The sequence below is a fragment of the Rhinichthys klamathensis genome, unplaced genomic scaffold (assembly GCF_029890125.1).
Source record: "Rhinichthys klamathensis goyatoka isolate OS25496 unplaced genomic scaffold, OSU_Roscu_1.1 h1tg000229l_1, whole genome shotgun sequence".
NCBI lineage: Eukaryota > Metazoa > Chordata > Actinopteri > Cypriniformes > Leuciscidae > Rhinichthys > Rhinichthys klamathensis.
Window position 1 is genome coordinate 3,565,115 of NW_026606753.1, and position 18,814 is coordinate 3,583,928.

At 35.2% G+C, this 18,814-nt stretch overlaps 1 protein-coding gene across 1 annotated transcript in view; it reads right to left on the reverse strand.

Annotated features, from left to right (window-relative positions):
• Nucleotides 1–17,991: 17,991 nt before the first annotated feature.
• The window catches only part of sh3gl2a (SH3 domain containing GRB2 like 2a, endophilin A1), a 43,500-nt gene continuing 42,677 nt past the window's right edge, over nt 17,992–18,814 (reverse strand). Inside the window, exons 8-9 of the mRNA XM_056265151.1 lie at nt 18,408–18,535; nt 17,992–18,310 (exon numbers count right to left, since the gene is read on the reverse strand). Of these exons, the coding sequence (XP_056121126.1) occupies nt 18,114–18,310; nt 18,408–18,535 (325 nt within the window). The 3' untranslated portion in view covers nt 17,992–18,113. The remainder of the gene's footprint in view (nt 18,311–18,407; nt 18,536–18,814) is intronic.

Consider the following 18,814-nt stretch of genomic DNA (forward strand, 5'->3'; position numbering starts at 1 on the left):
GTGACATTGCTGCGTGGAATACTGCATCTGATAATGCAACGCTCTTAACTTGACCTGCAACTTCAAGTGTGTTGAATGAACCAGAATAACCGGAATAATGCCATCAGTGAATCTCCCTGGTATCATCATTTTATCTCACCACCAGAAATATTCTTTACAGAAAAAAGCAATATCAGCATTTCACATTTAGCAAAAAACAACAACAACAGGAGGCAGCAGTAAGCAGTACATTAGTATCCCATTTATATTTTGAAATGTGGCAGCTGTGCCAGAATGACAGGAATTTTAATTCTGTAGAAATCACCAGCGCTTTCCCTGGAGTTCTGTGGGCACAGAGTTGAAAAGATTTAATGACAAAGCAAACAATCAAACTTCTTCTTCTTCTTTTTTTTTTACTTTTTTTTTTTTTTTTTACTTATTGAGTATGTAATATGTGTATTGTTTGGAGCTGATTGTTCTGCTGATCTCTCCTGAAATTGCCTGACCTAATAATGATGATAATAATAGAAACTTTTTTTTTTTTTTTCTGTGGTCACACTTTAGATTAGGGTCCAATTCTCACTATCAACTAACTATTAGCTAAGACTTTTGCCTCAGTAAACTCCTAATTACTGCTTATTAATAGTTAGTAAGGTAGTTGTTATGTTTAGGATTTAAGGGATGCAGAAAATGGTCATGCAGAATAAGGCATTAATATGTGCTTTATAAGTACTAATAATAAACAGCCAATATCCTAGTAAAATGTATGCTAATAGCAACTAGTTAGTGAGAATTGGACTCTAAACTAAGGTGTTACCATTTCTTTTACATACAGACTAACCTTTATTTAATATGCTTGAAATGTTGACATATACTATATGTTGAGTTTTAGTTTGTCTGCTGCCTGAATCAAATAGCCAATGGAGTTGTATAATCTGTCCAAACCGACAGGCAAGAGTATCAAAGTTTCTCCTAAAAGCATGTAGATTTTATTTAATGATGTAAAACATTGTCAGAATTATTTTATTAGAAAATTGTTCTGCACAAGTATCAATGCGAACAGAACTTTGTTTTGTTCAAATGGTTCAAGAGGCCATCCATTGATGAATTATGTAAATCAGAGCTTTGTCATTATAAGCCATGCAAAAGCCTCTGACACCCCCTCACTCATCAGGTGAAAAATGGAACCCCATAAAAAAAAAACACGTCAGTACGTAAAGTCACTTTAGACTGTTTGTGTCATGTGTAAAAGACTTTATAAACTCTGTTCCTTATTGTTCATCTGTGTTATAAATTAGATCACAATCTCATCTGTAATTATTATTTCATCTAAAAAAACAAAAAAACATCTGGTATTGAACTATGATTTGGTCATATCCACTGTTCATTACTTTTTGTATTTTTTCAGCAATATCATTATTATTTTACAATTATCCTAACTGTAATTTGATTAGGAAAAGCTATAGTGGAGAGGACAGACAGATAGCATGTTATTAGTATGTTAGCATATCTGAAGGCTATAACCCTCTGATGCTGCTGACAGTATTTGTGTTGATTTTCTCTTGGTGCTCCTCTTGCTGGTTTAGAATAATAGACATGACTAATTGCTCAGGTGTTCAGTGTATAACATGGCCACTCATTTGCTCCTGCTATGGTCCGTGTATATCAGTGAGTGTTCAGCACTTTACAAGCTGGTAAATTCAGCAGATTCTGGAGATCTTGCACATTTTTGTTGTTACTTGATCTTGAAGTAATAATGACCGTTAGGCTCTATGGGTTTAAAATGGCTTTAACATATGAATTTAATCACTGACAGTATTTAGGTTGGTTTTAGAAGTGTAGCACTAATCTAATGATGGTGGTCTAGTCTCATTGGCAGAGATGTTGTGCTTCAGAACTAGAGAGCCAAGCTTTATATGCAGAAACTGCCCTTGCAAATATAATCTAGGTATAATCAAACATTACCTCAGATGTTTTCTCCTCAAGGAATTATTTCTCTCTTGTTTTTAATATTTATGCAGTAACCTTTAAATGAATATTTTCTTTATATTTTTTCCATATGAAACATTATTTAAAAGAATTACATAAATAAAACAAAAAATGTAATTTATACACTACTGGTCAAAAGTTCACCAAACATTTTTGGAATCATTAAGATTTTTTAATGTTTTTGAATGAAGTTTCACAAAGGCAGCATTTATTTGTTAAAAATACAGTAAAACAGTTTTCTGAAGGACTGTTTTCTATTTTAATATATTTTAAAATTTAATTTATTCATATTCCATTTTAATATGATTTCGTGCACCTTTATTATCACTTACTAATTGTGATTGATTATTAATAATGGTTTTTATTGTCAATTATGAAAATGCTGCTTAATATTTTTTTGGGGAAATTTATTTACACATGTATTACATTATTATTGACATTCCAACTGTACTTTCTATGAGCAACAGCACAGATGAACTCCAAACACACACTTAATTACACGAACAGATGATGTTTCTCCTTGTATATGAGCATTCGAATGTTATGCAATTGATCGCTGTCCGATGAAAACCGCGTATGTCCATTTTGCCGATTTTGAGATTTTTTGACGGATATAATGTCCAGGTTCATTTCCGTATACAGCATGCTTCACATTATCTAAATGACCAATGAAAAGTTGTGAAATCATGTCATCTGATTTTCACGTATATCCATTTGGTGTCAAAGCTGCCAATCACGCCGCGTATCTCCCACCCTGTGGATGCATCTCGCCGGTCTCGTGAAGATTCGAAGCACTGCTACTTGGTAGGGGTGTAACGATTCATTCGTTTTCTCGATGCATCGATTACAAATCCTGACGATGCATATGCATCGATCTTGAAACATGTATTTCGAATCGTGAATCGTTTATTTCGGTCAATATTCGATTTAAAATGCTAAGAATCGAATAATTTGCGATTCTATATCGATTCAGTGCTTTAAAACATATAAACATTAAATGACTACATGCGCGAATTAATGAGGCGTTGTGCGGCGTCATTTCGCGTCCTCACAGCTCTCACATACTCGCTGCACTCTTACCATCTTTCACTGGATTTCGCTCGCGCTCGGTCCCATATAGCTCTCATCTACAGATTTTTGAGCAGTCCGTGTTTGAGCTCTCCTCAGGACAGGTGTTCACATGAGCAGATGACAGCTCTCTATCGAGAAAGCAAGCCATCGATAAAGCTGTCATTGCGCGGTCACTGCTATGAAACAACGCGTTCGTTGCGTGGAAACGTCACCGTTATTTTCTTTAAGATAAGATAGGCTACTGAAGTTTTACGGAAATGGGTCATACCCGTCCTTAGCAGTTAAAGGTGCTCTAAGCGATGTCGCGCGTTTTTTGGCCAAAACATTTTTTGTCACATACAGCAAACATCTCCTCACTATCCGCTGGGCTGCCTGTCCTCTGAACACACTGTAAAGAAACGCGATCTCTGTAGACAGCCCAGGCTCCACAAACAGCAACAAAAACAAACTGCAGCGACCCGCTCCCCGAAACATAACAAACTGTTCCAGCCAATGACCGACAAGAAGGGTTTGGGGGGTTAGTGTGCGGATGAGGAGGAGGGAGGGTCTAGCTAGCCTCCGTTTTGTTTGACAATAGTTCGAACGTCAACAAGAAGTGATGTCACCCAGGATCGCTTAGAGAACCTTTAAAGTAAAACCCCACTTATTCAAGGGTGCGCATTTATTACATGGAAAGAGAAAACGTATAATAGGTGTCTAAAATGCACACGCTTCCAATTAATCATGAATGATGAATGAAATGTAACTTAATGTCGTTAAACTGAACTGATGAAATAACTACAACATTAATTACACTGAAATAAGAGCGCGTGGTTTATCCATCAATCAGATGCGCATTAAAGTTGCATTCCTAATCGTTAATATAGCACAAGTAGACAGCCGGTGCGTTTTCTTTCAGAATCACAAGGACAATCAGTCGAGTAGCTATTCCATGAGGAAACGTTAGTTAAGGTTTAGTTGGGAAAGTTCATGGTATTTTTAGTCTCACAATGGAGGATGTTTAATGTACCAGGAACACTTTAAGGTTGTGTATCCATTCCTACAAAATAGTTTGCATGATGAACTAACTATACTTTTAAAGCCTTTTTAAATCTTGGTTTACATTTTTACAAATGCTAATTTATAGGCTTTGGAAATATTTTTTATAATAATAGATTCATTAAAAACTAACATGGACTAACGTTAACAATTAGACAAAATGTCGTTTTTTTTTTTCACCCTCTGACCCCCGAAGGCAGCTGTATAATTCACACCCTGACTAAGACCCATAGGGGGAAGCATTTAAATAATCCTATGAATGCATATAAAAAATTAAGAATCGAATCGAATTAATCGAATCGCATCGAATTTTAATGTGAATCGCATTGAATCGAATCTTTCTGAATTTGCAAAAAATCGTTCTTGAATCGAATCGAAAACCTATGAATCGTGAATCGAATCGATTCGCTGCCTACCCAAAGATTCACAGCCCTACTACTTGGGCGCAGAGATATCACGCAACACCTGAAATAAAGCTTGCCACAAAGAACCGGTGAAGGTAATGATTATGCATGAAACATTTGAATTGTTGATAAAGTTGACGATACAGACTCGCCATCTTAGCAGTAGTGAACGCGCCTATAGAGAGAAATGCACACTTCATATGAAGTGCTTATTTATTAATCCAGGCAAATTTGTTGATGAAACATTGATTAAAATGAAGATACAATTTATACAAAACGAAATAAAATTTAAAGAAAGGCTTTCTACAAAACAAAACTTAGTAGATCAAAATCTGACCCATTCCAAATGTTTTCCGATATAGGCCTAATTGGTCATCTTATGATCCTCTTACTCATCTCATGCGGTTCCGTTTTCATATAATCAACATAGATGAAAAAAATAAATAAAATAACATTGTATTATTTAAACATAAATATGAAACGTTAACGTATGTTTAAGTTTTTTAACTTATAAGCGTCACACCGCTCCGCTTTGCTCACATGCTAATAATCAAATAATACCCAGTGATCTTCGAATATTATTTTTGCTTGAAAATTTCGTTTTGTATAAATTGTATCTTCATTTTAATCAATGTTTTCATCAACAAATTTGCAAGCTTTATTTCAGGTGTTGCTTGATAGCTGATCTCTGCGCCCAAGTAGCAGTGCTCCGCCTGTGCTTCCCCCTCATAGTATCAGTCTATCATTGCCATGTCAGTGTATTGATTCATTGTCCCTTCATAGTTTGCAAGAGACATATAATAAACTGAGCGTATTAATAAACTGAGACGTAGGCTATTTAATAAACTGAGCGTAGCCTATTCATCTGTCAAAATGAAACGCGACTGGGTCATTCTAATTAATGATCGGAAAAACGCGTATCGACCACCGTTACTGTAAAATATGCACGTATGTCCATTTAAACTCAATTTTGGTCAAATGTGGATTATATCATTACACTGGCAAGAATATGGTTACATTTAAAGTTGTCGTACCAAGTATGACAACGCTACGTTCAACTGCTTTTGAAAGGCACCCTTTAGCGTCATATGAGACGCAGATATATGGCGCCTCCTAGTGGTCTAACCCTAACACTACCCCAGACCTAAACCTACCCAAAACCGAAGCGTGTTATATTGACGCTAAAGGGTGCCATGTGCGTTGGATATAGACGCTTTGTCAAAAGAGTCAATATATTACGCTTTGGGATGAGAATGCGTTGGTTTTTTTCACTTCCTGAAAAGTAACCGTTTTGGACATACGTGAGTTTCATCGGGCAGTGACGAATATATATATATATATATATATATATATATGATATTTTAATGATATCATTAAAATGCTGCTTAATTTTTTGTGGACATTTATTTACACGGATAGTGTACATTACATTATTACTAGGCTACTATATTAATTTGTTTGTTTGTCTATTTATTTGCCCATCGTGTGTTATGCATAAGTGTAGTCATGGATGTAAGTGTGTATTTGTGTACATCAACATGTATACTGTTTGCATTTAGCCCGAGCCTTGTCAGTGGCAATGCAAACTCCTAGTGCCGGTTGACTGGTTCTCAGGCCTGGCCAGTTTACATAACTGAAGCAGAATGCTGGCTCTCTCTGCTAACGTTCACTCTTTATGACTCTCCACAAGCCAGCCACCTGTCTGTATTGACACGGCCAATCAGCACTGCTCTGTGTACTGTACATTCGCATGGGGTTAGTAGAATTATATATAAATTGAACAACTAGTCTGAAAAGATTTTCAGTTGAAGGTTTTTCATAAGATAAAGTCACCCCAAAGAGGGAAGCATTTTACCATACATTTTCATTACAAACCTTTCATAGGAGTTGTTATTCCACAGCATACATATATATTCTGTTTTTGGGACTGTATGACTGCTCTAAAGCTATGTTCAGACATAGCCCAAATCCGATATATATATATATATATATATATATATATATATATATATATATATATATATATATATATATATATATATATATATATATATATATATATATATATATATATATATATATATATATATATATATATATATATATATATATATATATATATATATATATATATATATATATATATATATATATATATATATATATATATATATATATATATATATAAATATAAATATAAATATGGTGGTGGTGTATATGGTGCAGGTGGTGATGGTGCAGTGGATAAGACACATGCCTTTGGTGTGAGAGACCCGGGTTCGAATCCACTGTGAGACACCAATGTGTCCCTGAGCAAGACACTTAACCCCTAGTTGCTCCAGAGGCGTGCGACCTCTGACATATATAGCAATTGTAAGTCGCTTTGGATAAAAGCGTCAGCTAAATGAAAATGAATAAATGTAAATATATATATATATATACACTCACCTGAAGGATTATTAGGAACACCATACTAATACTGTGTTTGACCCCCTTTCGCCTTCAGAACTGCCTTAATTCTACGTGGCATTGATTCAACAAGGTCCTGAAAGCATTCTTTAGAAATGTTGGCCCATATTGATAGGATAGCATCTTGCAGTTGATGGAGATTTGTGGGATGCACATCCAGGGCACGAAGCTCCCGTTCCACCACATCCCAAAGATGCTCTATTGGGTTGAGATCTGGTGACTGTGGAGGCCATTTTAGTACAGTGAACTCATTGTCATGTTCAAGAAACCAATTTAAAAAATGATTCGAGCTTTGTGACATGGTGCATTATCCTGCTGGAAGTAGCCATCAGAGGATGGGTACATGGTGGCCATAAAGGGATGGACATGGTCAGAAACAATGCTCAGGTAGGCCGTGGCATTTAAACAATGCCCAATTGGCACTAAGGGGCCTAAAGTGTGCCAAGAAAACATCCCCCACACCATTACACCACCACCACCAGCCTGCACAGTGGTAACAAGCACGGCCGCATTAACAATAGGGCTAGGCGGGGCTAAAGCCCCGGGGCCCGAACAAGGAGGGGGCCCTTGATTGGGTGTGGAGCAGATAGACCTACTACTAGCCATCTGATTGCCAAAGCCTTACCACGCAACGCCCCCCACAAATTAGCCCTGTTATTTAGTAGCGCTTTGCCAAATATTCCATGCATTATCATGGAATCATTATCATTAATATTATAGTGACCGTTCGCAAAGACCCGCCTTTTTTAGTTTCTGTGTGACAAGCCAGGCGGCTCTCACGAGTCACGCACATCATGTTCTCACTCACGCACTGAAAAATACATCGCGGGGCAAAGACTAACGTTACACAATTGACTACGAGAGAGAGTTCAGAGCAGCTTACTGTTGATATGAAACAAAGTCTCAACTTTCAAATATTGTAATTTAAATAATTTAAACAATACCGTTTTCAAGTTCAAGTCCACCGACGTTCATGTACTGACAGCTTTGTTGTCGGACTAAATTGCATATTCGGGGTTATGATTGGCCAGGTCTCCTGTCAATCAAACCCCCGTGGGCAGCAGGACAGGGCATGGTTTTTATTTAATTTAACATAATACATTTATTCTATATTTAACTTGTGAACGATCGACCTGCTGCTGCACATAGGCCTAGATGGCTGCCTGGAGTGCCTGCGCCTTATTAGAATATAGCTACGCATCAACCAATAAATCGCCTCCACCCTTCACTTCATTCTAGAGTCTAGACTATTTTTTAAAACACAGCGTCATCGTCGACCCCACAAATATTCGGTAAGTTTGATTATTAACTTGATGGATGTTTGATCTTGCTTTTTGTGTTTGATCAAACTCTATATTCGCCTAAAGGGCTGGCGATAATATCCGGTAGAAATATGTAAATTTTGCTGAGACATCATGATGTAAGTTTATAAATTAAAAGCGTTTTTAATCATTGTGGTTTGGATACAAATTATTTTAAATGATGGTGAACTTGAGGCGGTTTTGCACAGCGCACTTGAGTTCCGACCCTGAGGTCTTAAAGTGACAGTAGCTGCTAATAAAGCTGCTGTCGCCGTTTGTGTCCACAATGTTAATCAAACATCAGAAAGAAAGTAATTTTTCTGCCCTTGAATGAATCACTTTTGTAAAATTAATAAGAATGAATGTTGAATTTATAGTGAAAACTATGTATTGTATATTTGATTACTTTATACAATATAATATTATTCAGTGCTTTAAGTTTTTCAAGGTCGATTTCTTATGTGCCTTTGTTCTATTGTTATTTGTGACTCTTGTCATCGGTAAGCTTGAGATTCTTTTCTTAAGTTACTATTATTTTTTGTGATATTGAAATTGGTCACAAGAATTATGAAATGTTAGTGCCATTAAATTTTGATATGATAAAAAATCGTTTTAAAAGTAATATTAACTGTGAAGTATATCATAGATTGATAAAATGACTCGTATAATGATAGAACATTTAGCTCATGTAGTTGGTGACCTGTAGTGGTGGGGGGCCCTGCAGTAACTCATAGCCCCGGGGCCCAGTGAGCTCTTAATGCGGCCCTGGTAACAAGGCATGATGGATCCATGTTCTCATTCTGTTTACGCCAAATTCTGACTCTACCAACTGAATGTCTCAACAGAAATCGAGACTCATCAGTCCAGGCAACATTTTTCCAGTCTTCAACTGTCCTATTTGTAGTGGAGATGAGTGGTACCCGGTGGGGTCTTCTGCTGTTGTAGCCCATCCGCCTCAAGGTTGTGCTTGTTGTGGCTTCACAAATGCTTTACTGCATACCTCGGTTGTAACGAGTGGTTATTTCAGTCAAAGTTGCTCTTCTATCAGCTTGAATCAGTCGGCCCATTCTCCTCTGACCTCTAGCATCAACAAGGCATTTTCGCCCACAGGACTGCCGCATACTGGATGTTTTTCCCTTTTCACACCATTCTTTGTAAACCCTAGAAATGGTTGTGCGTGAAAATCCCAGTAACTGAGCAGATTGTGAAATACTCAGACCGGCCCGTCTGGCACCAACAACCATGCCACGCTCAAAATTGCTTAAATCATCTTTCTTTCCCATTCTGACATTCAGTTTGGAGTTCAGGAGATTGTCTTGACCAGGACCACACCCCTAAATGCATTGGAGCAACTGCCATGTGATTGGTTGATTAGATAATTGCATTAATGAGAAATTGAACAGGTGTTCCTAATAATCCTTTAGGTGAGTGTATATATATATATATATATTTATTTTGTTTGTTTGTTTGTTTGTTTGTTTTGCTCATATATGACTCACATCTGTTTTTCTCATGACAACCACACAAACCACATGGAATCTGATATTTTCAATTCCGATTTGCGCCACTTCCATATGTGATCCTAAATCCGATACAGATTTTCCAATGCGACCACAGTCATATCGGAATACATCTCTCTCAACATTTCTCACAATTCTGCACTAATGGGAGTCAGATTTTACAGATTACTTTAATGTCCTCCATGTTTACTTGCGTATGACATTGTTCATCGTGACGTCTTTTTATCGTACTTTTGTGCATGCAGGTCAGTACAGGACCAAGATCTGTTCACACTGGAATCTGATATAGGCCACATTTAAAACAACAATGTGTATACAACACAACAGCTATACAAAATATATCAGATATGAATCGGAATTGAGCATTCTATATATTTACTGAATAATTACTATATTGAATATGATATACTTAATTGTGTACGGATTGTCTTTTTAGAGCTGCTTTACAGCAAAATCTAATTCTGTCTGCATCATTGAATCGTTATTTTCCTGTTTATCATTGTAAAGCCACTTTGAAACAATCTGTATTGAATAAAGCGCTATTTAAATAAAGGTGACTTGGCCTAAAGTACCTACTCGCTATATTTGCTCTAAATGTTAAGAGATAGTAATTAAACAGCCTGAAAGCATCAAGAACAAACCTCTGCAAACCCTCTTCAGTGTGCAACAATGTGCATCACTTTCATGGCTTTGAGTTGGCTCCATGTGTCTGAGAGCATACAGTGAGATGTTGGCCACCAAAGTACTTTTCCAACATTTCTGCAGACACATCTAGACTTCTGTTGGCTCAAATACTCATTCTCTTTCCCCCTGCCTGCTTCTGAATGGGTTGCTCAATCCAGTTGTATTGTGAGCGTGAAGGTTCAATGTTCTCCATGGAATGTTCTCTCTCATTAGCGAAACTGGTTGTCTAGGAGGACAGATGCGACCACACCTCGCTGGGCCTCGAAGATGAAATGAAGTTCCACAGTCGTGGACCTTGAGATTTATTTCTTTTGTTTATTTGCCATTCATGGATATTGTTTCAAATGACAGAGTGGTGATTGAAATTGACTCCGTTCAACCGTTGGAAACCGACTGATTTTTTTAAGAATGTAATCCAGATATGTGTATGTGTGTATATCCCTTGCTTTATGAGTTCATGCATGATGTCAAAGTGTTCTGAACACCCAAAGCTCTACGTCTCTCATGAATGTCATTCAATGTCTAATCTTTCAACTCCAGCAGATTTAGTTAAGTGTTGGCAGGATTTTGGCTGTTTAACATGTTGAACCTTTTAATATAGCAAACATGGTTTTGAAATCTTAATAAAACATCTTGAGCTTAACAAAAAAAAAAATTAAGGAAGAGAACATGTCAGCAGAAGAATCCCGATCTTACTGCTGAAGAGGAATAGATCTATCTATCTATCTATCTATCTATCTATCTATCTATCTATCTATCTATCTATCTATCTATCTATCTATATATCTATCTATCTATCTATCTATCTATCTATCTATCTATCTATCTATCTATCTATCTATCTATCTATCTATCTATCTATCTATCTATCTATCTATCTATCTATCTGTCTATCTGTCTGTCTGTCTATCATCTATCTATCTATCTATCTATCTATCTATCTATCTATCTATCTATCTATCTATCTATCTATCTATCTATCTATCTATCTATCTATCTATCTATCTATCTATCTATCTATCTATCTATCTATCTATCTATCTATCTATCTATCATCAAATGAAAGAGAGAGAGGGAGATGGTTGGCATTCGGGGATGCCTGACAAAGACAAAGGGAGAATAAAATTGCATGGTATGCAGTTCTTTTCCAATGCCACCTGCATGTCTGTTACTGCAGGATTTGTATCTCCTCAATCACTGACACTAGTGGATTACCTGTTCTTAAAGCAAAGAGCCAACGCAAGCCACATCTTGTGCACAAGTATTCAAGCTCTCACACACTTGATTTTCTTTGCTTTGTGGGATGGATTTTCCCTATTATTACTGGCAGTAGTCTGATTATGATTTCATGATACAATTTCCTGCTCTTTAAACGCTGATCAACCACTCTCGAATGCTTGCCGTTCATTTTTCTGTTATTTAAAACTAAAACCTTGTTCTCCAGAAACCAGTTCTAGAAAATACGCACAGCAGCAAACAATAAAAGAACAAAAATGCCTTTTCTCCGTGGATCAGACCCAACTACGATTCACAACATTGGTCGACTTTTGGTTCAATGGTTGGGTGAAAAGGTGTGTTATTGTCCTAGAGAGACAGGCTCACCCTGGATAGGGAAGCACTTTGACAATCAGACTAATCTCTATCAATAAACAACTCCCATCGCCTTGGGTTACACTACAGCAGGTGCATTCTGGGGTTAGAATCGCATGCATGATCTGTCTACGGGACTTTCTTTGAACACAATTTTATATTGCAAACACTTATGAGTTACTTGCCAATTTTTACCAGACTACTCTTTATTTTCTATTTCCTTTAAAAAATGGTTGTTTTTTGATTATTTTGGTTTAAAATCATAATATAAAGGCAATATATCCATTAGCATTACCAAGCCATGACATGTCATTCCCATTCCCTCTTCGGTTTACAGAAATAATAGGAAAGTAAACACATATCACTTTGCAGTGTGATCGAAACATGTTATGTTTGATTGTAAAAAAAAAAAAAAAAAAAAAAAAAACATTGTGCATGCTTTTACCTGTAAATAAAGCAGTAAATTGGTCAATCTTTTTATTTTATTTGTTCTTATGCTTATTTGTGGCTGGCCCATGGCATGTCAAAGTATATGTGCATGTGGCTTCATTTGCATATACTAGTATATTTGCACAACAAATGGTGCCTTCACTGAGCTGTTTTGCATGGTGTGTGCCTGCATCTTTAGCTGACACTGAGGGTGAACGGCTGCTTTGTTTTTCTGAAGCTGCACCCAAATATGTGTCCACCTGTCACTCATCTCCCCACTGTATTTCTGTCAATCACATTCTGTGTGTTGTGTATGTATTAAATGTGAAATTAAGTTAAAGTGGTTTAGTGCCTGGAATATTTGGAGAATATTTTCAAGAGCATTGAAGCAATAAAGAGCAATAAAGGATAAATTATTTTGGTATATAGGCTATTCCATTTAAAAGTTGCCATGGGTAAGTAAGATTAATCAGTAAGAATTAATACTTTTATTCAGCATGCATTAAATTGACAAATATTTTGTAACAATGTAAAAGTTTTTACTATTTCAAATAACTGCTGTTTTTGATCTTTCTATTTATCAAAGAATCCTGAAAAAAGTATCATGATTCTTATGTTGTTTGTTACTTGAGCACCAAATCAGCATAATAAAATGATTTCTGAAGGATCATACCAAACCGAAGACTGCAATGATACTGAAACAGGAATTAATTACATTAGAACATTTAAAAAAGAAATGGAAAACAGTCCATAAAAATTTAATAATAATAATTTAAAAAATAAAATAAATATATATATATATATTGTTTGTTTAACACAACTTTGTTTTAAGAGTTCAAATAATTAAAAATTATTCTGTGGCATTTTTCTATATAATGCGTTGCATTATTTTTTATTAGGCCTATGTTTTAAGTAAAAAATACATATTAAAATATTTATGAATATTTGTTCATTTATGCCTTCAAAAAATAAATACAATTATATTTCTACATTATTGTAGTGGAATATTGGGGACGAATTCTGTCCACTGTTTGCGATCAGACCCTTATCTAAATTCCTGCAAAAATTGAGACACAACACAGGATTGGACATTAGTTCATAAAATAGGCTCCAGGCCCACTTTGAGAGCATTGGAGCAGACAGGTACGCTTTACCAGACACAATATTCAGCGAGGTTTCTCCGTCTTACACCCACACACATTCCTACTGCCACTTCTGGCCTTCACCCTTATCTCATGCTTTGTGTCTTCCAATTTAACTCTTACCTGGCACTCTGTGGGTTTTAAGATGAACATCTTTAGATTATTTATTCTTTGAGTAACTAGAGGACATTTTCATTCTGTCTTTTTGTTTTCAGGCATAGTTTAGGCCAGTTTTACTACAACAGAAATACTTCTGTTTAAAAAACAAACAAACAAAAAAACATCAGGCAATAAAATAAAATGTATAAAATAATAAAAACAGTGATTAAGTCATGGTTATTAAAATATTTATTTAGTAAGATTGTTTCCAACAAACTTTCGTCTAAACTACTATTGAATAGGCGCATTGGTGCACTGCCACTCTAACAGTCATGTTAGCACACCTGAGCTTGTTGCAGTCTGACCTGTCTTACCGCCTCATTTGTCATCTCCAATCACAAGCTCTTTTGAGGAGAGCTGAAAGACAAGGAATTAACAGCCCTTGCTTGGTGATGACAGCTCAGCCTGCTGTTCAAAAAGGAAAGTATGTGAGAACACCAGCAAGTTGAACATGTAAGAACACACTCTCCTCTGCCAGTCCCCTGCATCGTCCAAAGAGTGACTCACATTGTTTGCATCAAATATTTCTGACATTTAGGCAATGATTAGCGATGCAATGTGATGACATATTTTGAAGTCACAACACTGATTGGATGTCTTTGGCCATGTTCAGGAGAAATTTTAGATCATGATTACTAGACATTGTCATTATTACTAGATAATATATACACTTTGAGATCAGGTGAAATCTTTTGTGATTACAATTTTAGTGATTACAGCCTTTTGCGATTTGATAAGCACAAGTCATATCGCAATTTCAATTTTAGTTCAATTGACAGATGCTTTGTCAAAGCAATGGTGCAAAACGTTACATTAGAGACAAGTGTAAAATATTGGAAACACTTAACAATAAGGTTCCATTTGTTAACATTAAACTAACTTAACATGAAATAACTATAACAAATAATTCTTAATACTTCATATTTTAATACATTAATAAAATCAAAATTTGTTTCTGTTACTATATTTAACGGACCTGAGTTACAATGAATGAACAATAAACAGTTGTATTAATCTTTGTTTACATTTAATCATTTAGCAGACGTTTTTATCCAAAGCGGCTTACAAATGAGGAGAGCAATAGATGCAATTAAACTAACAATAGGGCAACAATATGCAAGTGTTGTGAGTGACCCTTCCCAGTTTACACGCAATTTTTGTTTTAATAGATATAGAATAGAAAAGAAAGTGTTAGTATTAATGGATCAAGTGTTGTCAAAAAATATGTGAAAGATTAACAAAGATGAATCAATACTGTAACAAATGGAACACATTATCTAATGAGATATTAGAAACACTTTACATTAAGGTTCATTAGTCAACTAATGTATTAGCCTAACATGAACTAACCATGAGCAATACATTTATTACCGTATTTGTTTATCTTTGTTAATGTTAGTTAATGAAAAATAAAGCTGTTCATTGATTGTTAATGTTAGTTCACAGTGTTAACACTATTTTAATAAAGTATTATTAAAAGGTTGCAATTAACATTAAAAAGATTAATAAAACCTGTATAAGTGCAGTTCATCATTAGTTAATGCTCACTAATGTAGTTAACTAATGTTAACTAATGAACCTTATTGTAAAGCGTTACCTAAATAACTTTTGGTTCATTATGAAACTGTGGCAGGACAGATTAGTCTGCTAACTAATGGGAAACACTGCTTCATACTAAAATGGATATCTTATAACTTAAATAATGTGATATATTGTATATATAAATATAAATAAATAAAATAGACAAATACATGGCATATTTATGTATTTAGCATTCAGACTAATGACCATTGAACAAAAGACCTTTTGTCTTAGAAAATCTATATTTCCTATTCAGGGTGATCCTTTGTTTCATGTTGGGGTCCTGATCATCCTGATTTTGTGAAAAAAAACAACCTTATAAACAATTTCAGACATAAATTTATAAATATGTACTTTCAGCCACAGTATGCACAACAAACTCTGTTAGCCTTTGGTGTGTTTGCCGACACGCAGTGAGTCTGGGAACAGGATAAATGTTTACATTGTGGCTGTGCAAGAGTGAAGCTTGCTGGATGGTTTGTGTTCATGGAGGGGTGGGGTGGAGCATAGGGTGGATGTGATATGCCTCACTGACTGTAAGTACAGTTGTAAGATGAAGTGACACATCCCTGGCATGCCAGTGTCTGGGCGGGACACATGGAGGTGGAAAATATTGGCGGGAGAGAAGCAGTTGAAAGTTTTTTTGTCAGAGCTATTAATATCTTAAGATCCCAGTAAATGGGTGCCAAAAATGGAAACTCATCAAAAATAACAATATGAAAATCACCACAATTTGTGACTTTTCTTTTTAGCAAAATACTAAAGTGTTATTAGTACTCCTTTTCTAAATCATTCTCAGTAAGAAATTACTAGTTCATTTTAACACAATTTCCACATGGTACATTTTACCAAAAAGATACAATTAGATGTAGATGGTGTCAAATAATAAACTGAAATATGTCATTTTAACCTCTGACCTCTATAGTTGGCACAGAAAGAAAAGTGTATTGTGAAAAATCACATTAGCGAAACTAGCAGAATATGGTGTCGTTAATTTGGACAGATGTTTGGCAAAAAATACTGTTGTGTAAAGTCTGTTGTGGCAGCATCATCTACTGGTTTTCAAACAAAATACACACACTCCAAGTGCACCCTTAATCTGTTGTATTTATTGTAGTTGCACAGTTGGGTTTTTTTTGTGCTCAATACAAGCCTATTCATTCAGATGAGTCATGAAAATTCATGCTAAAAAAGGAGTTGATATGTAGTGCTTTACGACTAAACACTCCACCAGCACTTCAATATATATCCAGTGTCTATTTTTTTATCTAATGGTAAATGCTTCAACACTGATCCAAAAGTAACACATGGTACTATAGTTACATGACTAGACACAAAAAGGAAATAAAACACAATAATGACTGTACATACCTCATTGAGGATAACAACACAATTGAAAAATATTGGTATTTCCCGACAATACAAACTACACTTGTTTTTTTTATATATATATATATATAAAGGGGATCTTAGATTTAATAATAATAATAAATAATACATTAACTAAACACCTAATATTTTTAGAACATACTTCTTCTGTTTGTGGAAACTTTTGACCAAATTATACATCATTTACAATCAGAAATTGCTTTATATCAGTCAAAATCAGCCTTTTTTGCGATGTTAAAATACTTTCTCTTATTCCAGTTTAATATGACGAGGTGCAACAACCATTTGTTGATCAATTCCCCCAAAGAGTGCAACCACTGTTGCTCTGTGGTACTTTTAAATTCAGATCAGTGGCATATGGGGGAGTACCTGTCATTTCTTCACAATTTCTTTACAATTCATTGCCATTACTAGCACAGAAAAAGAAAACGCACTTCGCCATCAAAAACATTAAAAGAAAAATATATATGAAAGAAAAGTTTAAATACAGTTTCATGGGTTCTGATAACATACACTCAGGCATATTTATAGTCATATATATGTACACAAGCACACATTACTTCATAAAACTATTTTTCGGTTGCCTTTTAGTGACCAGTTTAACATCTATGGAATGTGATATGGAAAGTTTGAAAAGGCCCACATGATTCATGGACCATACAGATTGTTAAATGACTGATGAATGACACTCTAACACAACAAATAAATTATTCTTTGTCTGTTTTTTTCTTTGTTGCTAAATATGAATCTATTTAAATAGTCAAATCTACCACCAGTTAAAGGCTAAAATTAGCTTTAGGACATTAAACAAACAGTGGAACATTTCACACTATGAATAGGAAAGATGTTACAGTATATTTGTTTTACAATTATTGCCATTTTAAAAAAAAGAAAAAAGAACGTAAATGTTTAATACTTCAATTCAACCATTATCCTTCAAATAATGTTTTATTAATACTTTATGCCAAGAACTTAATACCCAAATAATTTGTGTTGTCTTATTTTATTGGAAATATTTTATTTTTTAAAAGGGTGTGGATAAATGTTTTGTTGCAAATGGAAACAGGCAAAAAAGAAAAAGAAAAGAAAAGAAAAAAAAACGTCCAAACATACAGGAGGCATATAGCAGCAGGCAACGCAGAGGTCTGATCAACCTCAAGAAAGATAAAATAAATCAATATTACAATAAAGTGGTGGCATTCCAAGTCAGGGAATAATATTTACGAAAGGGCACTCGAAGTTTTCATTGCTTATTTCCTATGCGCAAATATCATAACCAAGCTTTTTGTGCTGTTTGTTTTGGTTATTTTCTCCTCTTGCAGAAGTGGTTTGATTGGTCAGATCATGATTAGGGTACATGCATAAGACTTAGTGGGGCAAAGCTACCAGGATATCTACGTAGTTGACAGGGAAGAAGCCAGAGTGATCATTGATCTTTCCTTCATACCAGTTGTCGTCAATCTTGCTGGTCAAGGTGATGATGTCACCTTCCTTGAAGCCTAGCTCACCCTCATTTTCAGCATCAAAATCATACAGTGCCCGACAGCAAGGATGGTCCATTGGAGCTGAAACAGGTAAAAAAAAAAAAGAAAAAAAAAAAATCTTTACAGCACAGACAATGAAATCCTGCATTTCATAGATTGAATTATTTTAGTGCCTTACCTGGTGACCTAGAAGGGCCACTGTGCCCAATATTCCCAATATTCCCATTGTGGTTCTCACTTAAATCCAGGGAGGTGCGAGGTTTGGGGACATACTCTCTTCTTGGCTTACAAGAAGCCTCTCTTATTCTGCCAAAATAAATGAATAAATCTGTAAATAAGTCTGTATAAGAAACTAGGCCTGATAATTTAGTATAATTTTATATAAAAGACAATGTGATAAAATGAAAAATAAACGGATTACCACAAAAGGAACATTTATTAACCAAAACGCATACTTAATTTTTTACACAATACATTTTCCTCCGAGCAAGCCTAAATGCAAAGCATGTTTTTGCGTATTTTGCAGACTTACCATCCCCAGTTGTTATTGATATTGATATTGAAATAAACTAAATATTCATTTAT